Source organism: Dendropsophus ebraccatus, chromosome 2 (assembly GCF_027789765.1).
Source record: "Dendropsophus ebraccatus isolate aDenEbr1 chromosome 2, aDenEbr1.pat, whole genome shotgun sequence".
NCBI classification, from domain to species: domain Eukaryota; kingdom Metazoa; phylum Chordata; class Amphibia; order Anura; family Hylidae; genus Dendropsophus; species Dendropsophus ebraccatus.
Window position 1 is genome coordinate 137654344 of NC_091455.1, and position 26273 is coordinate 137680616.

At 42.0% G+C, this 26273-nt stretch overlaps 1 protein-coding gene across 1 annotated transcript; it reads right to left on the minus strand.

The window, feature by feature from the left end:
- Nucleotides 1–1065: 1065 nt before the first annotated feature.
- On the minus strand, nucleotides 1066–2916 carry LOC138784672 (uncharacterized). Its single transcript, XM_069960319.1, has 3 exons — nucleotides 2632–2916; nucleotides 2255–2401; nucleotides 1066–2113 (listed from the first exon to the last, which is right to left on the minus strand). Exons 2-3 carry the CDS (start codon nucleotides 2362–2364, stop codon nucleotides 1225–1227), a joined length of 999 nt encoding a protein of 332 aa, XP_069816420.1. The 5' UTR covers nucleotides 2365–2401; nucleotides 2632–2916; the 3' UTR covers nucleotides 1066–1224.
- Between the last annotated feature and the right edge of the window lie 23357 nt (nucleotides 2917–26273).

Sequence of the window (26273 nt, forward strand, 5' to 3'; positions counted from 1 at the left end):
CACAAAGGCTGTGTTCACACAATGTAGAAATAGAGTGGCTGTGCGCCATTTAAAGTGAAATATTGCTAAGTTTTTTTCTAAGAATGGATGTTATTTGGAAATGTCCTTATTTAGTGTTTTAATGGCGCACATCCACAACATTACAACATTGTGTCGAGATCCTTTGGGTGTTTAGAATCCACTGCTGTTTTTGTTAGCTATACTGAGTGAAATACACGTATTGTGAAGCCACTAGCGAAGATGTAGTGAATGCTGCGATTCCTTCTTTTTGAGGTCTGAGCCTGCTCTATGCTGACATCTGTAGCCAAGGCAGGAAGTGGGCAGAGCAGGAGAGGCTTGTGATGAGCACTAACATATTTTGGGACATTAATGTTATTATCATGACACTATCATTTCCACATAGAGCTCTATGTCCGATGGTAGTAGAAATCTCCTCCTGCAGGACATCCAGCATGTGGTCATTATGTACAAAGTGGAGGATATATAAACGTACACACAATAAACTACATAATGTAGCGTTTACACTGGCAGATTGATGTGATGGATTTTGGATAAGAAATCCAGGAGATGACTGTAGACAAGGAACAGGTGATCAAGTAAAGAGCGAGATTTCTAATCTTTGAATACACTCTTCTGTGTTTTACAGAAAAAAAATGGATGATAAAATAATATTTTTGAACCGCAACCTAAGTAGACCACATCCAGCTGGCGCACCTGGGTGATGTGTGGAGGGATATATGTGGTGTGTTAATAGTGATTGTTAAGAAGTGAGATGGACTGTGGCACTAGAAGATATCAGATCCTGTTACATATCCCACACTAGAAAGTTAGACATATAGTGCGCACCCTGCTGGTCACTCCATAGGAAATGCACATGTTTTGATCACATCAATCTTTCAGCACACTAGGTTCAAAGGACTATACAATTAACATTAGCATGATGTGACCATGCTCGATAATTACTGGCCAGTAGTATATCGAGTGAGGTAATGTGTATTTTCGAACACTACTATGTGGGAACACACAACATGTTTTACATACATTGAAAAGGCAGACACATTGTTTAGTCGAATAAGAAAATATATTTTTTGTTTTAGTAAAAAGAGAATGAAAATTAAATATCAACCAATACATCGGGTTCAAACAACAAAAGAAAATAAAAAAACACACATCCCAGAGACAGGTGACATACATGCGGGAAAACATCAGTCCTGTGGCCGTGGCTCATAAGGGAGGCTGTGAAAGGGGCACGGGCACGGCGCCTTCAGGAGTCATGAAGTAGTCAGCAAAGAGGTTCCTGACCACTATCCCGCGGTTGAGTTGTCTCCCTTGGCCATAGTTGATAGGGGCACTAAAAGCTGGCAGTGTCTCCACGTTCACCTCCGGGGTGGGAGCATAGTCCCGAAGGTAGTTGTGGAGAACACAGGCAGCTTTAATGACCATGTCAACTGTGGCCAATTTCAACTGCAGGGCAGTGGTAAACACTCTCCACTGACTAGTCATGATCCCGAAGGCGCACTCCACGAAGTTACGTGCCCGGCTCAGCCTCCGGTTAAATAGTCTCCCCCGTTCATCCAGCCCTCTCCGTGGGTAAGGGCGCAGCAGGTTGTTGAGTAAAGGGAAGGCTTGATCCCCTACCATGACGAATGGAGCGGGATGCGTGGTACCCGGAAGAGGAGTGGGAGGAGGTAGAGTCACGTGATCTAAGAGTATGCGCCGCCCAAACTCTGATCTCAGTAGCGCCCGGGAGTCCCCAGTACTGCCATAGGAGCCGACGTCGATGGCAAGGAAACGATACGTGGAATCAACAACCGCGATCAGGACCACAGAAAAAAATTTCTTATAATTGAAATACTGTGATCCTGATCGCGGTGGTTGCTTCACACGTATGTGCTTACCATCAACCGCCCCTATACAGTTGGGGAAATTGGCCACAGACTGAAAGCCTGCTGCTGACTGCAACCAAATCTCCCGGGTCGGACTGGGCATCACGATGGGCTGCAAATGCTCCCAGATCACGGCGCACGTGCAACTCACAATTCCAGAGATGGTGGACGTACCAACCCTGAATTGGAGGTGCAACGATACATAACTCTCCCCTGTCGCCAAGAATCTGTGAAAAAATGAAAAATAGTATTTTATGATTCTATTTCACATTCAGCTACATATTAAATTATTACATATTTTAACACTATATTAGATTTCACTACAATTACATGAACAAATAGTTCGCATTAAAATAAAGCATCTTCACCTTAACGTTATGAGCAGACGTCCCACAGGAGGGATGGATTTCCGCATGTAGGTGTCCTGTCTCTGGAGATGTGGGGTCAAAATGGAAAGTAAATTATCAAAGGCCTCCATAGGCAGGCGCACGAAGTCCTGGAACTTGTCAGGATGTCTGCAACAAATTAAGAAAAATATTGATCACTAATATTACACACAAACACACATCATAGGAAGATGTCATACGGTTTACAAATGTTGAAATTAACATCAAACGTTGTAAGGATAAACAAAAAACATAATAAAATTATGGACTTTGGGGTAAACATTTGTGGACAGTAACCTTTACATTTGCAATATTACATTCAAAGATTTGACGACTTTGATGTATTCAAATCGACATACCGTCGCAAATCATCATACAGGCAACCAATGTGGCCCCGGGTCTCCCTCCGAACATTGATGGGGTGGACCCAATATCGCCGTCCCACCTCCTGCAGACGGCGCTGCTCTGCGTCTTTTTGCCTCTGAGAAGAATTTTTAAAAAATTAAATTTATTATTTTTAAGACATCTCAATTAGTCACAAAATTATTACACAGTTGCATTTAAGGACCTTTGGTCAACAGTACTTAAGGGAGCTTGCATAAACAATACATTTAAATCAATGTTTTACGGATTATAAGCCTAAACAGTTTGTAAGGCTAGTTTGAAATAAGTTACATAAAGCTTTAAAAAAAAAAAAAAAAAAAAAAAAAAAAAAAAAAATATATAGAGACTTACACACAAACGCTGGTAATAATTACGCATCTTCCACAGGATCGAAAGCACCACGAGCTGGTGCTTGCGGCGCAGCCTCATACGCCGGGCTGGCCCATAGGGCGCATTATTAGCGCCATCAGACATCTTTTTTTTTATTTTTTTGGCATTCAAAACACTACAAGCATATGGGCGTACTTCGCGAGTGGGCGGAGATTTTATAGGGATGTGGGTGTGCTTATTTGGCCCGGGGGCAGATTCATGAATCAAATACATGCTTTTGAGCGGGGCCAAACAAGCCAAGACACATCATGACACTACGGCCGGACTCTTACGATAAGACCGTAAGTGGTTTTCAAATACAGCCGCCAGACCACCCGGAGATGTACGGGACAGAAATTTTAACGCCCGCACTGTTACTACGTGTGAAACCGGCCTTAAAGGATACTCTGGTTTAACTAATATAGGATTTATAAGGTTTTCTGAAGAAGTAATAGCTTTTTTTTTCTTCCTACTGAGCACTGCCTGCACATAAGTCCCTATACAGAAACTGCACGTCTTCAATGACAAACAGTTCCCCTCCTGAGATAATATGTATTACAAAGTTAATTATCTTTGCATAAATTATTGATTCATGGGAAAATAAACAATACATACACCTTAAAATACCTTTGTTATCATTTGGGATTAAATTACTGCTGCTGAGTGAATCTGGCGTGCAAATGTATTATTAAAAGAAAAAAACTTGAACAGTCATGAAAAACGACGGCTCAAAATTATACAAAAAAACTTTTAATATTTTAAAATATATAAACTAACTTGGGAAATTATAGTGTACTTGAATTTGGTAATAATATATTACACATACTAAAAGCAAACCATACCACATGGATGAATAAGCTATGCCTGAGGATATTTTTTTAACCCTATGGGCTTTCTAGCTATGAGAAGTAGCTGTAGCCACAGAAGACATCATCATAGGTAACCCCACATTTTAAGGCTCACCCAGTATTTTTGCACAGTATTTTGCTCGGTATTTTGCAAACAAAACCAGGAGTGGATTGAAAACACAGAAAGGCCATGTTCACACACTGTTGAAATTGAGTGGATGGCCATCATTTAATGGCAAATAACATCCGTTATTTCAAAACACCAACGGTTATTTTAAAATAACAGCAATTATTTGCCATTAACCCCTTAAGGACAGAGCCAATTTTGATTTTTGCGTTTTAGTTTTTTCCTCCTTGTGCTTAAAAGGCCATAGCACTTGCATTTTTCCACCTAGAAACCCGTATGAGCCCTTATTTTTTGCGTCACTAATTGTACTTTGCAATGACAGGCTGAATTTTTGCATAAAGTACACTGCGAAACCAGAAAAAAATTCAAAGTGTGGTGAAATAAAAAAAAACCCTGCATTTTGTTTATTTGGGGGAAATGTGTTTTTACGCCATTCGCCCTGGGGTATAACTGACTTGTTATGCATGTTCCTCAAGTCATTACGATTAAAACGATATGTAACATGTATAACTTATATTGTATCTGATGGCCTGTAAAAAATTCAAACCATTGTCAACAAATATACGTCACTTAAAATTGCTCCATTCCCAGGCTTATAGCGCTTTTATCCTTTGGTCTATGGGGCTGTGTGAGGTGTCATTTTTTGCGCCATGATGTGATCTTTCTATCAGTACCTTGATTGCATATATATGACTTTTTGATCGCTTTTTATTACAATTTTTCTGGATTTGATGCGAACAAAAATGCGCAATTTTGCACTTTGGGATTTTTTGGCGCTTACGCCATTTACCATGCGAGATCAGGAATGGGATTAATTAATAGTTCAGGCGATTACGCACGTGACGATAGCAAACATGTTTATTTATTTATTTGTTTACTTTTATTAATAACCTGGGAAAAGGGGGGTGATTCAGACTTTTATTAGGGGAGGGGGCTTTTTACTATTAACAACACTTTTTTTTTTACTTTTACACTTATACTAGAAGCCCCCCTAGGGGACTTCTAGTATAAGTGCTTTGATCTCTCATTGAGATCTCTGCAGCATAGATATGCTGCAGAGATCCATGAGATAGGCACTCGTTTACTTCCGGCTGCTGCAGCCGGAAGTAAACGAGTGCCGGGCCGGGGACGGCGCCATCTTGGAGCGGTCCCCGGCTGGCTTCAGTAACGGAGATCGCTCCTCCGGGATAACATCCCGGAGGAGCGATCTCCCCACTAGACACCAGGGATGAAGCTGCGTCCGGTAATCGGATGCAGCTGTCAACTTTGACAGCTGCATCTGATTACTGTATTAACGGGCACGGCGATCGGACCGTGCCCGCTAATACCTGCGGTCCCGGGCTACAAGCGGCACCCGGGACCGCCGCGGTTCAGAGCGCGGCCGCCGCGCGGCCCCGCTCTGAACGTCCCTAACGGCATCAGGGCGTAAATATACGCCCTATATCGTTAAGGGGTTAAATGATGGCCATCCACTCAATTTCAACAAAGTTTGAACATAGCCTTTCTGTGTTTTTAATCTACCCCTGGTTTGTTTGCAAAATACTGATGAAAATACTGAGCAAAAATACTAGGTAAGAGCAAAGCTTAAAGTTGTGTGAAAAAGATGTGATCCTCCAAGGGGGGATTACTGCGGTTCTTTCTTAACTGTTTACCAAAAGGTAGGATAAGTGCTGTCATTTCCAGCAACATGACAAGTTAATATCAAATTCTTATTCAAGAGAATTCTCAAGATATAGCCCAGAATAATATAATTTATCTTGTATTAACTCTAATACTGCCTAAAGTAAAATAGCTAGGAGAAATTTAAACCAAGTGTTAAAAAAATATTTTCCTGTTTTTGCTGGAGATTATACTTACACTATACTTGTGGATAATTTAAGCCTGAAATCGCTGCTCTCTGACACTCTCCACCCTTCAACTCCATTTAAAGAATGCTGTTGCCCTACAAACTACCTGTTCTGGCACAGAGCCACGCACCACACTGTGCCAGCAACCTGTGCATCCCCTCTCATCATGCCTTTTGGCCTTTTGGTTTCAGGCCTATGTCATCAGTGAAGAATTCATCTCTGAAAAACTAGCTACAGGAGGGAGATGCCATCCCAGCTGCAGAAACGCACCGAAGAATGACAAAAAAGATCCACATCACGTCTCAAGATGGCAGCGAGGAACTTACAGCAGGATGTGATGAGAGCAGAAATGAATGGACTACAACACTTCCAGTGGCAACAATGGGGGACGAAAGTATGTTAAGGATATGAAATTGTGGATTATTTTATGTTAATAAGTTATATATCTTTGGCTTTAGGGGAGAACTATGAAAAAAACATTGGCCAGACTATTCCTTTAACTAAAGGTGAACTGGAAGGTATTCTAAAGTCCAAATTTCTTTGATTAGATTCCCCTAATGGAAATAAAACATAGTTACCGTATTTTTCGCTTTATAGGACGCGCCTTTTGATAAGACGCACCCCTAATTTTAGGGGGGAAAAATAGAAAAAAAAATATTTTGCTCATTGTCACAGTTTGGAGATAGCAGCAGTGTGATTGGTGCCAATCCCCCCATATAGTGCCTCACATAGTAGCCAATGCCCCCATATAGTGCCCCACATAGTAGCCAATGCCCCCATATAGTGCCCACATAGTAGCCAATGCCCCCATATAGTGCCCACATAGTAGCCAATGCCCCCATATAGTGCCCCACATAGTATCCAATGCCCCCATATAGTGCCTCACATAGTAGCCAATGCCCCCATATAGTGCCCCACATAGTAGCCAATGCCCCCATATAGTGCCCCACATAGTAGCCAATGCCCCCATATAGTGCCCACATAGTAGCCAATGCCCCCATATAGTGCCCCCCATAGTAGCCAATGCCCTCATATAGTAGCCAATGCCCCTATATAGTAGCCAATGCCCCACATAGTAGCCAATGCCCCCATACAGTGCCCCCATTGTAGCCAGTGCCCCCTATAGTAGCCAATGCCCCCATACAGTAGCCAATGCCCCCATACAGTGCCCCCATAATAGCCAATGCCCCCATACAGTGCCCCCATAGTAGCCAATGCCCCCATACAGTGCCCCCATTGTAGCCAGTGCCCCCCATAGTAGCAAATGCCCCCATACAGTAGCCAATGTCCCCATACAGTGCCCCCATAGTAGCAAATGCCCCCATACAGTGCCCCCATAGTAGCCAATGCCGCCATACAGTAGCCAATGCCCCCTGCGACCAGAAAAACAACAAACAGGTTACTCACCTGTCCGCCGACACCAGCAGCTCCTCTCCCGACACTCAGGTCTCCCGTCATCCTCCGGCACAGGCAGTGGGGTACAGAGAGACTGCCTGTGCCAGAAGTGTCCTGCAGCCGCTGCAGAACACTTCCGGGACACAGGCAGCGTCTCTGTACCCCGCTGCCTGTGCCGGAGGATGACGGGAGACCCGAGTGTCGGGAGAGGAGCTGCTGGTGCTGGCGGACAGGTCAGTAGGACAGCGATCCCCTCCGCCCGCCCTCCATCGCCGCTTAGCCGATCAGGAGCCCAGGAAAGTGCTGCTCATTGCACTTTCCCGCGCTTCTGATCGGCTCAGCTGAGCGGCGATAGAAGGGGCGGGCTGGGCGGGCGGAGAGGATAACTCAGGGCCGCTCACTATGCATATGCATAGTGAGCGGCAATACAGGGGGCAAGCGGGACGGCTTCCTTGCGGTGCTCAGCACTGCTTGGGAGCCGTCTTCGCTTTATAGGACGCACTTGGTTTTTCCTCCCACTTTGGGAGGAAAAAAAGTGCGTCTTATAAAGCGAAAAATACGGTATTTCTTTTTTCTCATCATTGTGTTATTTTAAATTTTTTTAGCTTTTTTTTAAAACAATAAACATATTGTTTTTTGTTTGTTTTTTTCATTGTATTTAAAAAAAAAAAAAACTTATTTGGACCTGATTGGTAGATCAGATACTGACTGACAGCTGAGCAAGCAGAGGCCGGGCAGCATTATTTATTTATGAAGAAGAGGGAGGAGGAAAAAGTCATAAGGCATGCCAGAGTGCAGCATAAACCCTGAGGCACAACTCCTCATTGACTCTTCATTACGCATAATCCACTCCACAAATTACCAAAAGGCAACATGCTCACTAGGAGATTGTCAGCTACAGCACACTGCTCCACCTCAGGTAGAACCAGGTGCTGAAAAATTTCCTTTAAGCTTTACATCAGTAGTTATGGTACATTCCTGGAGATAGGACTGCTGTTTTATTGTTTTAGGCTATGTTCACACTACGTATCTTTCTGGTCGTAGTGTGAACCGCGAATAGTTTTGAGGTTGATGCGTTCGCTTGAAAGTATACGATATACGGCCGCACAATGCACACTACGTATGAGTTTACGGCCGGATCGTATACGGCGCCATGAAAAATGAACAAGACCATTGTTTGAGGACGGAAATGTTTCAACTCACGGCCGTGGATTTCCATGCGGTCCCATACGGAGTACTTATTTTAGCCAAATTGAAAGTGATTTTTAGATCAAAAAGGTTCTGTGTGTTTTATTGGGCTGGGCGAAGATTTCCAAGTAAATGACCTGTTTCAGATCGCTTCGAAACAAGCTAGGGAAGCATAACTGTACTACGGGCGTATGTTCGCGGTTCGCCCGCATGTTCGCAATCCGGCCGAATGTCTATTTTTCCCACGGCACTTTCAGCAGCACATGTACGGCTGCCGGACTCATACGTAGTGTGAACATAGCCTCAGATAGTAATTTAGATATGTAGAATTAGATCATGAAGGAAGATTTTTAATGTGCTAGGCAGCTAATATACAAAGTTATATGCTTTTAAAATTATATGTAAGTGATATATAATCTGTAACATGTGTAGTGCAGTTAATATGGAGCTTTCCTTATGCTACGGTAATTCGCCCAATCGATCGTTTAACGATTTTGAAGCAACAATTTGGTTTTTATAACGATCAGCGTTTAGACGAATAAATCGTTAGAAAACTAGTTTGAAATTTTGTAAGAAAAATCATTATTGCGATCGTTTTTAAGATCGCTTAAGCCCATCTTTTACATAGGGTAAATCGGTGAAAGTCTGTTTACACGAAGCGATCTGCGAATTTTCAGCGACGATTTTAGAACATGTTGAAAGATCAAAATGAACGTTTTCTCGCTCGTCGTTTGATCGTTTGCTGTGTTAACACGGTAGATTATAGCTCAAATGCGATCGTTTATGCGAAAATTCGAAGGATAATCGTTCCGTGTAAGCGCAGTATTACTGCACTCCTGCCCATACTAGGCAGGTGTGTGAGGGCAGGAGCAGCTGTAAGGGCAGGTCACATCACTCCCGCTACACGTCCTCAGAGTTTAGGAGGACTGCTAATAAGGTGAATAGAGGAATGGGGCTGATTGCTGCCGAAATAAAATAAATAAATAAATAAAAAGGGTCTAGGAAGGATCACGGACACTGCCCAGGCAAGTCTGCATTTTTTAACACACTTGAGTTACTTCCAGAAACAACACCATTCTTTTTAGGTGTGGATTTGCACACACCATAGGGACGGGGTGGAGCTTTGCTTTTTCTAATTTTGGATAACCCCTTTAACTAATTATAGCTAGAGAATTCTTACCATGGAGTGGGTTTCTGTTTTGTCACATTTTATTATATGCTGATTTTACATTCATTAAGTTTAAATTTACTACTAGCACAAACTTAAGAATGATCATTTAGTTTTTACTACACTAATAATTTCATACCATAAAGTGATAACATTTTGCAGTAAAATAGCGCAGCCAATATAAGGAGCAAGTGTAACGATTTAAGAGTATGTTCAACAAGTTAATATAGATTTTATTGACTTTTAGAAATTAATTTGCCATTTTGTGCCTTTGTTTTCCATCTTAATTTTATAATAGGAAATAGGGATTGATAAAGGGATTAATTCTGGTTCTGGTATGTCCCTCTGGTCCGCTCCTAGTCTGGTACCTTTGTTTCCTGTATAGGCCGCTTACTCTGTATTATATATAGTATACACACCCACCGGTCCTTCTCCCACTACTGGAGTAACATACAACCCTCGCAGATATATATAAAACTACTTTACTAACAACATAAAGATGACAAGGACATTATACATTATATACAAATACAATACATTACATAGAGAACACAACCACACACAGCTGCCTCCTTTCCTACCCCCCTGGATACCAAGCACCATGTGACCAATGCTGTGTATGTATATACAGTATAACATATATCCAGATCCTACACCGTATCCTGGATCTATACTTACTAACAAAGCCACATCCAGCAGCCGACCACTAGTACATGTACATATAGAAACTCATGCATAAACAGCATATATATCTATAGCAACACACACTTATACCTAGAATATCTATATGTACACGTATACAGTCTACTGTGATGCTATTATACTTATATTGCTATATACACACACAGAAGGCCCACATATATTATACCTGTTCCTAAGTGCTTGTTCGTCCAGGGCCGCAGGAAAGAGAGCGAGACCTAGAGTATTACATGGTTTATATCCCCTAGGATTTGTCCCAACCCATCTATGGACTCCACCCTAAGACCACTCATATACCTTACAGTGGGGGAATGGAGAATGTTGACCAACTGGTTAAATTAGCTTCTTCCTGGACTCAGGGCCTTTGAAATGCTAATATCCAAATGGTCTTTAGATACAGTGAGAGCTCAGTGAATGCCTGCTATCAGTATATACTATATACCTGTACCAGGTATATAGTATATGTGGTCACAGCTCCTGTAACATATCCCCCTGTTGTCGGTATACCGACACACTATGTAGGAGGCCTGATCTTCTGTGTGTGGCGGAGCTTAACAAAAACAAATAGAAAAATAATAAAAACATGAAAACGAGATTGTCCTTCAGAAGAGGCGTATTGGGCTCAGTCCATATGCAAACACAGAATAAAAAAGTTCATTTATTCATCTCGGGTCAGTCTTTGGGCATGGATGGTTCTGGTTATCTCTTTGTCTTGGATGGGATAGGATATCCTCTGGTGCCTTCACGATGTATCTGGGCCGATGATCGGTCAGTTTCTTTGGTTAGGGCTTTCTTTATTTGCTCTGTGCATCTGTTTGCCTGAAATATCAAAAGAACACTACGCTCCTAGGTGGAGTGCGAGGTTAACACATCTCCTCTCTGCATACAGTTCATTGTCCTCCCAGGTAATATGCCAGTTATGTTAGTCCATCAGGAGATTTGATGGTCTCCCCCTGTGGACAGTGTCTGTACATTAGCAGTTTAGCATACCACTCTGTATCACCTGGCACCCCCAGTGTATACGGTATAAACCAAGGCTGGGGACCTCATGGACCGGCTGCGCCAAAGATCCGTGTCCGACCGGACGGTCGTTGTTCCTTCAAAGCGCCTCTGCTGTTCACTGTGGTATTACCCACTCCCTCGCAGAATCCTCAATAGGGAGAGCTATGCCCCACGGCCTATTGGCTGCGCCACGGACTTTATAGGTTTGCGCCATAAGTGCACCGTATGTGCCCATGGGTCACTGCTACCCATTGTGGGATCAGACATGTCATTTTGACCTGACCAGCTGCCTACATGTCAGTGCTCACACATAGAGAAGTCTAGTACACTCAGTAGGCAGCTAAACTCCATCTGATCCACCCTCTACCGTATTAGATTACTAGGGTGCCATAAACTGGGAACAGTGGTATAACAGACAACTGGGAGAGTATTAGAGCTTCGACAATTAACAGGTTACACAGATGCACAAAAAGAATATCTTCACTTGATGTGCAGGAACTAATACACAGGAATAAGTGTCCTACTGATCAGCAGTTCCAGGTCACTCTTGGCCGGCTATGCAGCCGGCAGTAAGTTAGCTGGCTTACAGACACTGACCCACCAATATTATTGCAAGCCCAAATCTTGAACTGTCCAATATTACAAGGCTACAATGATTTTAGAAACATCACATTACCTCAATGTATTGTTTACTACTAACAAGCCCAATAGCCATTGTCTTCACATATGCAGATTGCCAGTGATAAAACAAGAGTCACCATGTCTGTGTGCCTGGCCTGGCCCCTGAGGGGCAACACTTGTGAATTGCACCACTACATCTAGCCAGGACATGGGCCATAAATACCTGAGCATATGTTTTATAGACCAGCCTTATCTGAAAAACATAACAAATGGACTGTACACAACAAAGAGTCCTAAAACAGTAATCCCAATCCGATCCCTCCCCCATTGGTGACTATCTCCTCTCACCACACATGGAGGATTCATGTTTACCACACAATAATCACACTTTCTGGCCATTATAAGAGGTATCCCTGACATTTAATCTTAGGGCCAGATCTTTAGGGATCCCCACTCAAAAATCTGCTATAACAGATCCCCATTGGGGGTATCTGTTGTACCAGTGTCCATGTCTGGTGTTATTTCATGCATTGCCTGCGCATTCACAAGGGAAATATGTCTCATTGTCTGTCCTTGGAATTGGTTGTATGGTTGTGGGGCCGCCCACCTTACAGACTTGTAAACCCTTTGTGGACAGACCCGTTTTATATGGCCATATTGCAGACAATGGAAGCAGCGAACATTCCCCCATTTCCGCAGCTGGGGTACATTGGGATGCCCAGGTATATGGCTATGAGCTCTACCCTTTGCCGCATGGCCATCTTGCAATTTGCGGGCGACTGCTACCTCTTTACTCATAGGAATGGACTCACCACTATTTAGCAAATCCTTTCTAAACTCCTCAATGACCATTGCTGCTTCAATGAGTGATTGCTCTTTTATTGCATTTACACGTATTGCAGCATGAAGATATGGAAACTTCTCCACAAACATGCGGATCATCCCCTGTGGGATTCCCACACTATGATCCTTTGTCACCCTCCTATACATAGCTTCAAACCTCCCACACAGAGACAAGGGCTCATCATGGATGGTCGGCCTGAAGTTACTTAGGATATCTGGGGTGACATCTGAATGTCCTGTTGCCAGTCTTATGAGGATGGAAAGTCTGTCTTCCTCATCATAAAACTGCCCATTTCTAGGGTCACTTCTCCCTATGGCCTCATATCTTTGATGAAGATGTGTAGGTAACCATAGTCTGAACAGTTCCATGCGATGTTCAGGAGGGACAGAAAATTTTGCACAGTGTCCCTCAAAAATATCACAGGAAGTGAACGGATTTACCTTTGGATCATAGTTAGGAATCTGTTTACATATCTTCATGAGGAATTGTATCCTCTCCATATTATGGAAAGAATACAATTCTGCTGCGTTACTCTGATGCATTTGGGAGTAAGAAGTGGTCTCTAAATTCTCCAAACCACTTCCTAATTCACCGTCTGCATCACCAGCCGTAGCTGCGGCACCATCACAACCAGTCCCGTTTGGGTCAGGCCTTGTGGAGGTACGGTCTGAAGAGATCACAGGTATAGACTCATTCATCCCCCTGTTTGCACTCAAAACACAAATTTGTTTTGAGGGGAAGTCAGTCTGTGATGAATCTTCTTTGGTCTTTCGCATATTCCTGATTGTCTCATCCCTTTTTGCTATCTCGCTTTGTAAGTTAGCAATTGTTGCATCAGTAGATGCCAATCTTTCCTTATAGCCAGTAATGTCCATATACAGCTGTATAAACACCTTATCCACATCTGTATAGTATCTTTCCTTATCAGCCATGTGAGCCTGTAGCACGCTGATCTGGCTATCTTTCTCTACGATTTGCTCATTTCTTTCTTTCAGCTGTGTCTCTAAATCACAAACCTGTTTATCCTGTTCCTTACAACACTTGCAATGTACCGTCTCAGAGACATTAGTGTCTACCATCTCCATCTTACACAGGGCATCCTCATAGATGCACACCAGCTTAGCCAGCATGTGTACCCGCTTAGAGGACTGGTTCATCACACTGCGCTTAGCAATATGGAGTTTATCATAGGAATGAGCCTGCTCTAACAGGGATTCCCATAAACTCTTAGCAGATCCACAAGTGCTCAACATTACAGGGTTAAACGTACTACATTTACTTAACTTATCAAAAGTTACACATCCTGCCTTGTCACTCATTGTTATCCCTGCGATCTGTGCTACTCCTATACAGTAAGTGGTGAAGCCTTTGATCCTTTCCCCAACCAGCAGGATATTACTGAAGGACAATACAAAGCACACAACAATACAGCCAGAAAACAAAGAAACTACCAGTATCCTAGGAGCCTCACTACATAGGTTCTCTGTTATTAATGACACTCACACTAGGCCTCAGATGGAACTGTGCTACCTGTCCAAACCTCACCAGTCTACAAACCTAGGTTCACAGTATAACAACAATTTCAGCACTATATCCTAATTGAGATTCATTAAAACAGTTGGGCCGGGCTCGCCATTGATAAAGGGATTAATTCTGGTTCTGGTATGTCCCTCTGGTCCGCTCCTAGTCTGGTACCTTTGTTTCCTGTATAGGCCGCTTACTCTGTATTATATATAGTATACACACCCACCGGTCCTTCTCCCACTACTGGAGTAACATACAACCCTCGCAGATATATATAAAACTACTTTACTAACAACATAAAGATGACAAGGACATTATACATTATATACAAATACAATACATTACATAGAGAACACAACCACACACAGCTGCCTCCTTTCCTACCCCCCTGGATACCAAGCACCATGTGACCAATGCTGTGTATGTATATACAGTATAACATATATCCAGATCCTACACCGTATCCTGGATCTATACTTACTAACAAAGCCACATCCAGCAGCCGACCACTAGTACATGTACATATAGAAACTCATGCATAAACAGCATATATATCTATAGCAACACACACTTATACCTAGAATATCTATATGTACACGTATACAGTCTACTGTGATGCTATTATACTTATATTGCTATATACACACACAGAAGGCCCACATATATTATACCTGTTCCTAAGTGCTTGTTCGTCCAGGGCCGCAGGAAAGAGAGCGAGACCTAGAGTATTACATGGTTTATATCCCCTAGGATTTGTCCCAACCCATCTATGGACTCCACCCTAAGACCACTCATATACCTTACAGTGGGGGAATGGAGAATGTTGACCAACTGGTTAAATTAGCTTCTTCCTGGACTCAGGGCCTTTGAAATGCTAATATCCAAATGGTCTTTAGATACAGTGAGAGCTCAGTGAATGCCTGCTATCAGTATATACTATATACCTGTACCAGGTATATAGTATATGTGGTCACAGCTCCTGTAACAGGGATTTATTCACAAATTCAGCATTTATTCTAGAAGAGCCTTATATATTTAAAATTTAACTCTTCAATTACCACTATCACCAGTATAAAACATATAAATAATATAATATAGATACAGAACTAATACTTTTTTTCTCTCACATGAACTGGTGCCAGAAAGTGCCAGAAAATTGTAATTCACTTTTATTAAAAAAGTTCATGTCATGGACAGAGGTGTAAGCAGAGAGCATTGTATCAGACTGGAAAGAGTACACTACTTCCTGCAGGACATAAAGCAGCTCATGAGTACTGGAAGACTTTTTAAAAGAAGTAAATTGCAAATATCTGACAATTACTAGCACCAGTTGATTTGAAGGATTTATTTATTTATTTATTTATTTTTCTGTACTATCCCTTTTTTATCAGATTTCTTTCTTTTTAACTGCGCTCAGGGCTCAGACAAACAAACAAACCAAAAAACTTATGTTCATTTCCCCCACCACTATTTCTGTGTTACAAAAGAACAGCTCAGCTCTGGAATACCCCAAAGGCTGCCATCACACAAAACTGTTTTGTTTTGTGTTTTTCTTTTCTTTTTTTTTTTTGGAGTGGATTTGGAGTGGATTTTAAAAGGAATTGGAAATATAAAGGAAGGACTTACGCCTCTCCTTCCTGTTGGATTCACTTTTGGCTTTGGCTTTGTTTTTTAAACACTGTGTATTATAGCAGCCTTAAAGAACTAGCCTGCTTTTGGGATTCAGGAGGTAGCTTTTTTTCCTGCTGACACAAATGTGTTTGTTAGGCACAAATACATCATCACTCAATTCTGAAAGGGTACCAATGTATCTGTGCCTCGGAAGACAGAATCATGGTAAGAACCCTGCCCTACAGAGATTATAGTTGAAGAGGAGTATTCCCATAGATTAAATTGGCATCTGTTATTAGTTTTTAGATTATATTGTTGGATCACATAGTCATATACATCTATGAAATCACAGACTATACAAAATTATAGGTCTTTGTTATTCTCTTTATCCATGTTAGATATGCATTCTTAGAACACTTAGGCATACAGAGCAGTAGTAGGGAAATAGGGAAGTGATTTAATTGGACTTCAACATCCCCATCGACACGACCAAATAAGCCACCTTGAAACTCCTATCCCTAGCCTCCTCCTTCGGCCTCACACAGTGGACCTCTATGGCCACTCACAAAAAGGGTCACACACTGGACCTTATCTTTTCTCGCCTCTGCAGCATATCTGACCTCATCAGCACACCTCTCCACATCTCTGACCACAACCTCCTAACATTCTCTTCTCTCCTCTCTTCATCTGCCTCCGCCGTCCAGAACCTTGCCCACCCTCGCAGGAACCTCAGAAAACTTAACATTCAAATACTCTTTGACTCCCTTCTGCCACTTTCCACCATACACTCTTTGAACGACACTGACACAGCTGCAATTATCTACAATTACACAATAACCTCAGCCCTTGACTCTGTCGCCCCTCTCACAAAAAAGAGAACACGACGCATCAACAGACAGCCCTGGTACACTGACCTAACCAAACAAATAAGGCGAGTGTCCAGAGCTGCCGAGCAGCAGTGGAAGAAAAACCACTCCGAGGAAGACTTCCAGACATACAGGCGAGCCCTCCTTGACTTCAAATCTGCCCTCGCCTCTGCTAAACAGGATTACTTTTCTTCCCTCATATCTTCTTATCTCACAACCCTAGGCAACTGTTTAACACCTTCAACTCTCTTCTCTGCTCCCACTGCCACCCCCCACTTCTCTCATCTCTGCTGAGGACTTTGCCACTTTCTTCAAGCAGAAAATCGATGACAACAGGGTAAGCTTCACCTTACAGTCCCCTCAGCTCCCCCTCATGCCTGTCCAGTGCTCTTCCCCACTAACTCACCTCTCCACCATCACTGAAGATCATCTCTCCAAACTACTCTCCATATCACATCTCACCACCTGCGCACTTGACCCAATCCAATCCCACCTTATCTCCAACCTCTAATCAGTACTTGTCCCAGCACTAACCCATCTCTTCAATCTATCACTAACTTCTGGCATCTTCCAATCTCCATACAAACATGCAACCATACCACTCATCCTTAAAAAGCCATCCCTTGAACCTACCTCCTTATCCAGCTACCGCCCCATCTCACTTCTCCCCTTTGCCTCAAAACTCCTGGAACAACATGTCTACCATGAACTATCCTCCCGATTTTCAACCAACTCTCTTTTTGACTCCCTGCAATCCGGCTTCCGTCCCCACCACTCCACAGAAACTGCCCTCATCAAAGTGGCTTATGACCTGATAACTGCCAAAACCTCACACCACTATTCTGTGCTCCTTCTCCTTGACCTATCTTTTGCCTTCGACACAGTTCACCATTCTCTCCTCTAACAAATTCTCTCATCCCTTGGCGTCACTTGCTCAGCCCTCTCCTGGATCTCTTCTTACCTTTCTGACCGCACTTTTAGTGTTTCCCACTCCTACACCACCTCCTCTCCTCGTCCCCTTACTGTTAGTGTTCCTCAAGGCTCTGTACTTGGGCCTCTTCTCTTCTCCATCTATACTTCTGGCCTAGGACATATTATAGAATCCCACGGCTTCAGGAACCACCTCTACGCTGATGAAATTTTCTGGTCCGGATGTCACCTCTTTGCTATCCAGGATTCCAGAGTGTCTGTCGGCCATATCTTCCTTCTCTTCCCGCTTTCTAAAACTCAACATGAATAAAACAGAACTTATCATCTTTCCCCCATCTCGCTCCACCCTGCCACCTAATCTGTCAATCAATATCAATGGCTGCACTCTGTCCCCTGTTCCTCAAGTCCGCTGCCTCGGGGTCACCTTTGACTCTGCCCTGTCCTTTAAACCTCAAATTCAGGCCCTGACCACCTCCTGCTGCATTCACCTCAAAAACATTTCCAGAATCCGATCTTTTATCACCCCTGACTCTACCAAACTGGTACATGCTCTCATTATTTACCGCTTAGACTACTGTAATATCCTCCTCTCTGGCCTTCCATCTAACTCCCTTTATCCCCTCCAGTCTATCTTAAACTCTGCTGCCTGACTAATCAACCTTTCCCCTCGCTTTGCCACTGCCTCTCCCCTCTGCCAATCCCTCCACTGGCTCCCCATTGCCCAATGTATTCACTTTAAACTGTTGACCATGACGTAGAAGGCCATTCACAACCTGTCCCCTCTGTACATCTCTGACCTGATATCCCGCTACCGTCCCTCACGCAACCTTTGACCTTCCAACAACCTCCGTCTGCGCTCCCCCTTGTTTGTACCTCGCACAACCGCCTCCAAGACTTTGCCCGAGCCTCCCCCATGCTCTGGAACTCACTACCCCGACACATCTGGCTCTCACCCACCATCAAGTCCTTAAAAAGTAACCTGAAAACCCATCTCTACGAACTAGGCTACAACCTATAATAATTCTGCATCACACTTGACTGGCTGCACTTTACCTCCTGTTTCTCTCCCAGTACCTTATAGATTGTAAGCCCTCGCGGGCAGGGTCCTCTTTCCCATGTACCAGTCTGCCATTTGCTTTCATGTAATGTGTTTTGATCTTGTGTTGTTTCTGCTCGTTACCCCTATCTATTGTATAGCGCTCTGGAAATAAGGGTGCTCTATAAATAAATAATAATAATAATGATAATAATTGGATGAGCAAGAAACACTTTTCATCATACTGCAATAAAAACAAAATACCACACCAGTTGGAAACCCAAATGACCCCAGTGAAGTAAGTAGGATCTCTTAGGTGGCCCCGTTCTTTTATGCCAAACAGACTTTTCAAAATAGACTCCGAGTGGAGGCGCAGGCCTCCTGATAAATCAAGGCACATGTGTGGCAGCCTGATAAATGTATGCAAACTTGGTTGGCATAGATTTCAACTACATCTTGTGCTTGTTAGAAGCCATGCATCATAGTAAATTTGCCATAAAAACAGCCATGTTCCTTCACATGAATGCACATCCCCTCCTCAGCAAATCCTACCCAATCCGTGCCAGACCCTTTGCTGCTTAAGATAGATCTATAACTTATTATAAATCAGAATGTTTAGATGCTCAACAAGACCTTATTTTTGGAACAAGTCGAGTCTCCAAAAGGACATTGGTAAACTAATCTGTACCTGACCCATAGTGCCTACTCTGGGAAAGAAGCAAGCAAGGAGAATGACCATATTTGCCAAGTAGACCATGTAGTTATGGAGAGTAAAGGAAGGAATTGAAAAACATCATAATGTTGATATGGCACTTTTAGTTTGTACATAGTGTTGATCCTTAAAAAGTATTTTTTCCCAAAAAATATTTAGTGTTAAGTGTTAAGTAAGTTTTGATTGCTCAAGTTTGTGACCCTAACTTTGATTATGATTACTGCTGTTTTTTTAAAAAAAATGTATTACATACAGAAATATGTGGTTTATGAAGAAAACTGAGATTTATTGGTATCATAAGTTGCTTGAATCAAAAAAGTAAACTATTCATACAAATCTCTACGAAATTGACCTAATATCATAGGGTCTTCATCCATTAATAATTCTCAGAAGGTAGGGTTTCGTTGTCATTCTGTTATCTTAGTAGAACCTTAGGCGTTAAGATTGTATCTTCCATTGCCAGACCCTTAGGTTTGTCCACCAGTGCTTCTTCAGGCTGTTGGGGATCTTGATCCCACACTTTGGGTTCGTCTACTGAGGAACAAGATTCTGGAGACAACACATTCAGCAAGGTGATTGGAGCAGCCCACCATCTGTGTGGCCCTGCCATAGGGGTAGTCCCTCTTCATAGAGAAGTATGGCTGTGTTGGAGATCCCTCACAAATCCTTTAACTTTATTAAATACCTGGACAACAGCTTGTCCCTGTTGAGGACAGGTTTGGCTGTTCTACCCATCTTTGTACTTCCCACTCCTGCTCTATTTTTTCTCTTAACCAGTGCCTATAGGTTTGAGGTGAACTTTAGGGAGCAGTTACTGCTACAGGTGAAGGTGTCCACTCACTCGGACAGTTCGGGGCCAAAGAGTGTCTCTCTTTCAAGCTTTCTGTCTGGGTCAGCAATTGGGTGAGTAAATGTACTTCTGCCACTATGGGTATTTGGATGGGGCTTAAAAAAGCTTGATGGCTTCACTGGGTCTACTACACTCCAGTCGCCTAGAGAGTCATTTGCTTCAGCATTCGTGCCCCATGGTACTTACCAGTGCAATAATGATATTTCATCTGGAACTGTCTCCTTACCCTAACCAGACTTAATAGCCACCCTGTAACTGGGCAGTGGTGACAAGGGCACCACTTGCCATGACTCCTTATCCTCCTTAGGTACTGCCAAAAACATTGATGGACAGCTTAACTGAGGATAGCCAGCTCACTTGGGAGCACCTGCACCATGCTGTACACCACTCGTCATACTTCCCTCCTCGGTTTTTAAGAGTCATTGCAGTTTTATTTTTCCACCAACAAGGCTTGTTGCGGCTTTTTTTTTTTTTTTTTGCACCACAATCTCTAGTTTTGATCTCTAGTTTTCATAATTTTTTTCTGATAGATAACGTGACAAAAAATCCACAATCCTGGTACTTTTACTGGGGGAGGGGCTGACACACTTTTCGTGGCAAAAGAGCTATTGTAGTTGCAGTCATTCAGCTGTTTCATTTAAGGTTCAGACAAGTCAGAACTTATTGGCAAATGTCACCAATTCTGCCAAACCAAACGTTTAGAAACTTTGCTCAACTCTAGGTATTGCCCTTCTTTTATTAAATTGACATATTGTTTACAGGACAAATTGTACTTTTTATCAGTACCATTTTAGAATACTTACACTAATTTATTACATTTTATTTTATGTCTTTTTTTCATGCCCCACAAGAGGACTTTTACAGTGATCATTGGATCACTACTATCATAAACTGCAAAAAAATGTAAAAAAGAGATAGGGGGACATGTATCAAGCAGTGTACCTTGTGCTCCTTAGTATTTTTTGGCGTAAGTGTGATGTGCACAGTCCTTCGTCAGATTTACTAAACAGTGTAGCTCGGTGTATGTGTGAATATGACAGCTTACTCCAGTTTTTTGCCTTCTTGACATTTGTGGGCGTGGTTATCCGTAAGAATATTCTCAGCCGGGATTTATCATGTGAGAATTTTGAAATTTTCGCATTTTCGTTCGCATCTGTACTCCAGTCCCAGGGTAGCGGAACTTTTTTAACCAGGGTCAATTCATGAATACCTGCAGTAAAATGCACAGCGCCAGGGAAGCTATAGCAGGTGATTTATGAACCAACATGTGAATGTTCATAAATACCTTACTAGGCTGCAAACATATAAGCCAGTGCACAGTGCTAAAAATATTCGCAAAAAAAGGTGCAAATGATAAATGTCCCCGATAGAGTTCACCATGAGTAGTATTTTCACAGCAGCGGTCAGTAGCTGGTAGAGGTGCACGGGCTCGTAGGCGTTGGCTGGGCGCCTTGTTGCAGAAAACAGCTGAAAATTATGGGTGATGGAGTCAGCACTAAGGGACGTGAACTATTAAAATTTAACTTTTATTTGTGCATTAAAAACGATGCTCCATAACAGGACCTACGCATTGCGCGCCGATGCGCTTAATCATGGTCTGATGGACAGAGATAAAATCAATGAATAAAACAGGGAGACCAACCAATGAAAGTGTGCCACGTCCCATCTCGCAAGAATGGATCAAAACACAGGAGTGCAATTAAACCTGAAATAGGAGTACCAATTACAAAGCAATGAGTAGCTGTGCACACTGAAGTTTAGTCCAGAAATAGCAAGCAAAGTCACCAAAATGTGTGCAACAAAAATGTAATTGAAATAATATTATAATGATAATAGATGAATAATTATACAGAGAAAAACTAATAAACAAGTAATATGCGCACAATTAATATGAGAAAAGGAAAAAGAGTAAAAACTCTAAGAATACATTATAAATAATGGAAAAGCAAGTCATTTTTAAAGTTGAGACCTTTAGGATACCTTGTGTCTAAATGATAAATCATTTCTGCTTCCTTATGCAATGTGTCTTGGCCAGTCATCCCCTCCAGATGGTTTGTGGACTTTGACAATGCCATATACACTAAGGCTACTGGTGTTCCCATCATGGACTTCTATGAGATGTTTGGCCGCTCCCGAGATGCTTACCCCATGCTTTTTACGAACACTCGATAGATGTTCACTAATTCGTTCTTTGAATATCCTGATCATGCAACCCACATATTTGAGGTTGCATGAGATGCACTCAATGACATTAACAATGTGATCACTGTTACAGTTCCCACCGCATGCTCTGGGATAAAATATCTCCTAAAGTTCTCCCTCTGCGTGGGACACACCTATAGCCTTGGTCAAGCACCTCGGCTAGTATGTTGTCTTGTCTTAGCCGGTGTAAAAATGACAGATTCCTCCGACCATGCCACGTGCCACGTGCCACGAATCTGTCATTTTTACACCACTAATCCATACCTTAAATGCATACAGTGGTATAGTCATGTCATAGACGACTTGCTGCTGGTGCGATCTGGTGATGAAAGGCAAGCAAATGAATTTGTACAATATATCAACAATAATAATTGTAATCTTGCTTTCACTCACCAATTCCACAAGACAAGCATTTCATTCCTGGACATTAATTTGGTTGGGTCTGTCCCTACAAAAACTGTCACCACATCAGTTTACCGCAAGGATACTGCAGGTAAAACTACGCTACCTGCGTCTAGTGAACATCCTCTACACACTATATGCTCTATTCCCGTGGGAGAGTTCACAAGCATCAAGCGTATATGTTCAGACAGCGCAACCTATGATGCCCAGTGTGCAGAAGCAACAAAAAGGTTGACACAGAGGGGTTACACTAAACATACCATCAGCAGAGCCCGTAAGCTAACCGATAGGAAAAGTCATGACTCTCTGCTGGTTGGCTCGGCAGACAATGTTAGCCGTCAAACTGTACCTTTCAACCCCATAACTTTTTCCACTGCTTTCTCCCTGAAATACGATAAGATTGTTCAGATCCTCCATTAGAATTTACCTATACTAAGACAGGACAACATACTAGCTGAGGTGCTTGACCAAGGTTATAGGTGTGTCCAATGCAGAGGGAGAACTTTAGGAGATATTTTATCCCCAAGCATGCTGCACACTCATGCCACCTCCTCTGCGGCCAACACTGTGGACTGTTTCAGATGTGGCATGAATTGATGCCCCATCTGTAAATTTGTAACACAGAAAAAAGAATTCACAAACAGCACTCTAGACAAAAGTTACAAAATTCTTGATTTTATTAACTTTAACAGTGATCACATTGTTTATGTCATAGAGTGCATCTCATCACCTCAAATATGTGAGTTGCACGGTCAGGAAATCCAAACAACGAATCAGTGAACATCTATCGAGTATACGTAAAAAGCACGGGGTAAGCGTCTCGGGCGTGGCTTAACAATTCATAGAAGACCATGATGGGAACACCAGTAGCCTTATATATGTATATGTGTATATGGCATTGTTAAAGTCCACAAACCATTTAGAGGGGGTGACTGGCCAAGACACACATAGCATAAGGAAGCAGAAATGATTTATCGTTTAGACACAAGGTAACCTAAAGGTCTCAACTTTAAAAATTACTTGTTTTTCCATTATTTATAATGTATTCTTAGAGTTTTTACTCTTTTTACTTTTCTCATATCAATTGTGCGCAAACTATTTGTTTATTAGTTTTTCTCTGTATAATTATTCATCTATTATCATTATTTCAATTATATTTTTGTTGCACACATTTTGGTGACTTTGCTTGCGATTTCTGAACTAAACTTCAGTGTGCACAGCAACTCATTGCTTTGTTATTAGTACTCCTATAATAAACTGCACCAGTGATCTAGCATCTTATTCCAGTCTCACTGTAAAAATAGAATAAGGCCCTGAATGACCTCAGTTGAGGCCGTGGAGAGGGTGGATAAAGCCTGAGGACCGCCTAGAAAACTGGGATACAGCCTATGGCTATGGCAGTATCCCAGTTTTCCAGGCGGTCCTCAAGGTTGTATCCACCCTCTCCATGGAGCGGGCAGACAGTGGGAATCAGAAGCCGAGAATTCAGGTTCATACGAACTCGAACCTCGGCCGGTTTGCTCATCTCTACCTATATATTTAGAAATATTGCTGCTAATATGTCTGCATGTGAAATGTTTTTTCCCCCTGCATGGCTCTCTTGACTGCTTGCAGGCCCAGCAACCCCTGGAATTTTAACGCTGCTTTCCAAAAGTTATCTGTCCTCCCATTCCTTAAAAAAGTACAATGACTGAAAGTCCGGGGTGAGTTTCCTGTCATGTCTTGGTCGCAAGTCAACCTTTGGTGGACCATCAGCCAGAAAGCTTTGGACAAACCTAGCACAGTGAGGACCCTTCAGATGATTGTTGTCTCTGGGATTGACTACTGACTGCTGTGGAGCTGGAACATTGAGGGATCCATTCCATAATAATCGGCTGGCTAGTACTCACCCAACCACTGGGTTTTACTGGGATCTAATCCTGTTACGCCATCATAACAGAATGAGGTGCTGGAGGAACACAATGAGCTGCCTGATTACTGGCCCCAATTTAATCTAGTAGTCCAGAGTAAGTGATGCCACAGCACCAGAAAGGAGATGAAGGCTTAGCTGATGAGCAGTGGACGTTCATAACAAGGAAATAAAAATAATTGATATCAATTTAAAAAAATTAAACTTGTATTTAAAATTGGATTTAAAAAAATAAAATTAAACTTATAATTGAATTGAAACTTAATGTAAAGAAAATAAACTTATGATTGAATTGAAATTGAATGTAAAAAAATTGCAATTCAAATTATTATTGAATTATATAAAAATTTTTTACTATCATAAAGTACAATATGTCACAAGAAAATACTCTCAGAATCACCTGAATAAAATTTAAAATTGTATTGAAATTGAACAAAAAATTTTTTAACTTATAATTAAATTTAAACTAAGTTAAAAAATTAACTAATGGAATTAAAATTGAAATACATAAAATTAAATTAATTGCAATTGAAATAAAATTACGACTTAAATTGATGCCACCTAAATTAACTGGGGAGACAAAGGTTGCCACATAAGGGGAGGTGAAAGAGTATTTGAAGGGAGACTGGAATTTGTGAAATTAGAAAAATTTCCATTTTTATACTACTGACACAGCAATGTCCTTAGCTGTCCTGGGAGAAAACTGATATTACGTTGTTGATCCACAAAAAAACATTGCTGTTCATGGCGAAAATTGAATGATGAAGTTGAATTGAATGAAAAATTGTTATTTTGCAATTTTTGACACTGTTACAACATCTGTTCCAAAAAATTGTTACTCTTTAATTGTCCCACTATTGTAGCTACTATAGTTTGACTGTTTAATGAGATTCGTTTGCATGTGGTTCGTGAATTAGCACAAATCTGACCCAAAATTTGGGAACCTCGTGAAACGAATTTTTGACTGCATGGGTCATTTCTAATTAAAATGTTTTGTGAATCTATAATGTATTTTACAGATCACTAGTAATGAGGTATGTTGTTAATCTCTTACCTCCAAGGTGACCACCTGGTCCAGTTATCATTTAGGGGAGTTGTAGTATGAGGCCTCCAGAATCCGTGATTGTAGAATGGTCCATGGAACCCCTCAATATTTGGACTATTGGAAGGGCTATGGACCAGAGGAGATTTCTCGAGTTTCTGTAAGAGACCCTTATGCAGATATGATCAAGAGGCTTCATGCAGAACACCCTGAGAAAGGTTTTCCAATGGTTTGAGGTCCTGAGACCCCTTGTGGAGGGTGGGTAGTGACAGAAAAATACCTCTTCATGGTCCAGCATCCTGTCTGGCTTCTTTGGAGAGGAAGGCAGAAGCATCCCAAGATCTTATTGGTAGCTAACACTGTGCACAGCAGATCTGCTTAATACAGCTAAATTCAGGCCAACTCGTGAGCTGGGATGCCAGTAC

Bases quoted from the DNA above. Each gene is read 5' to 3' on its own strand.
- LOC138784672 (XM_069960319.1), bottom strand. From the start codon at position 2,364: ATGGAGGCCTTTGATAATTTACTTTCCATTTTGACCCCACATCTCCAG. The intron at 2,114-2,254 runs GTGAAGATGCTT...ATTTTTTCACAG, and splicing joins CGTCTGCTCATAACGTTAAG to ATTCTTGGCGACAGGGGAGA.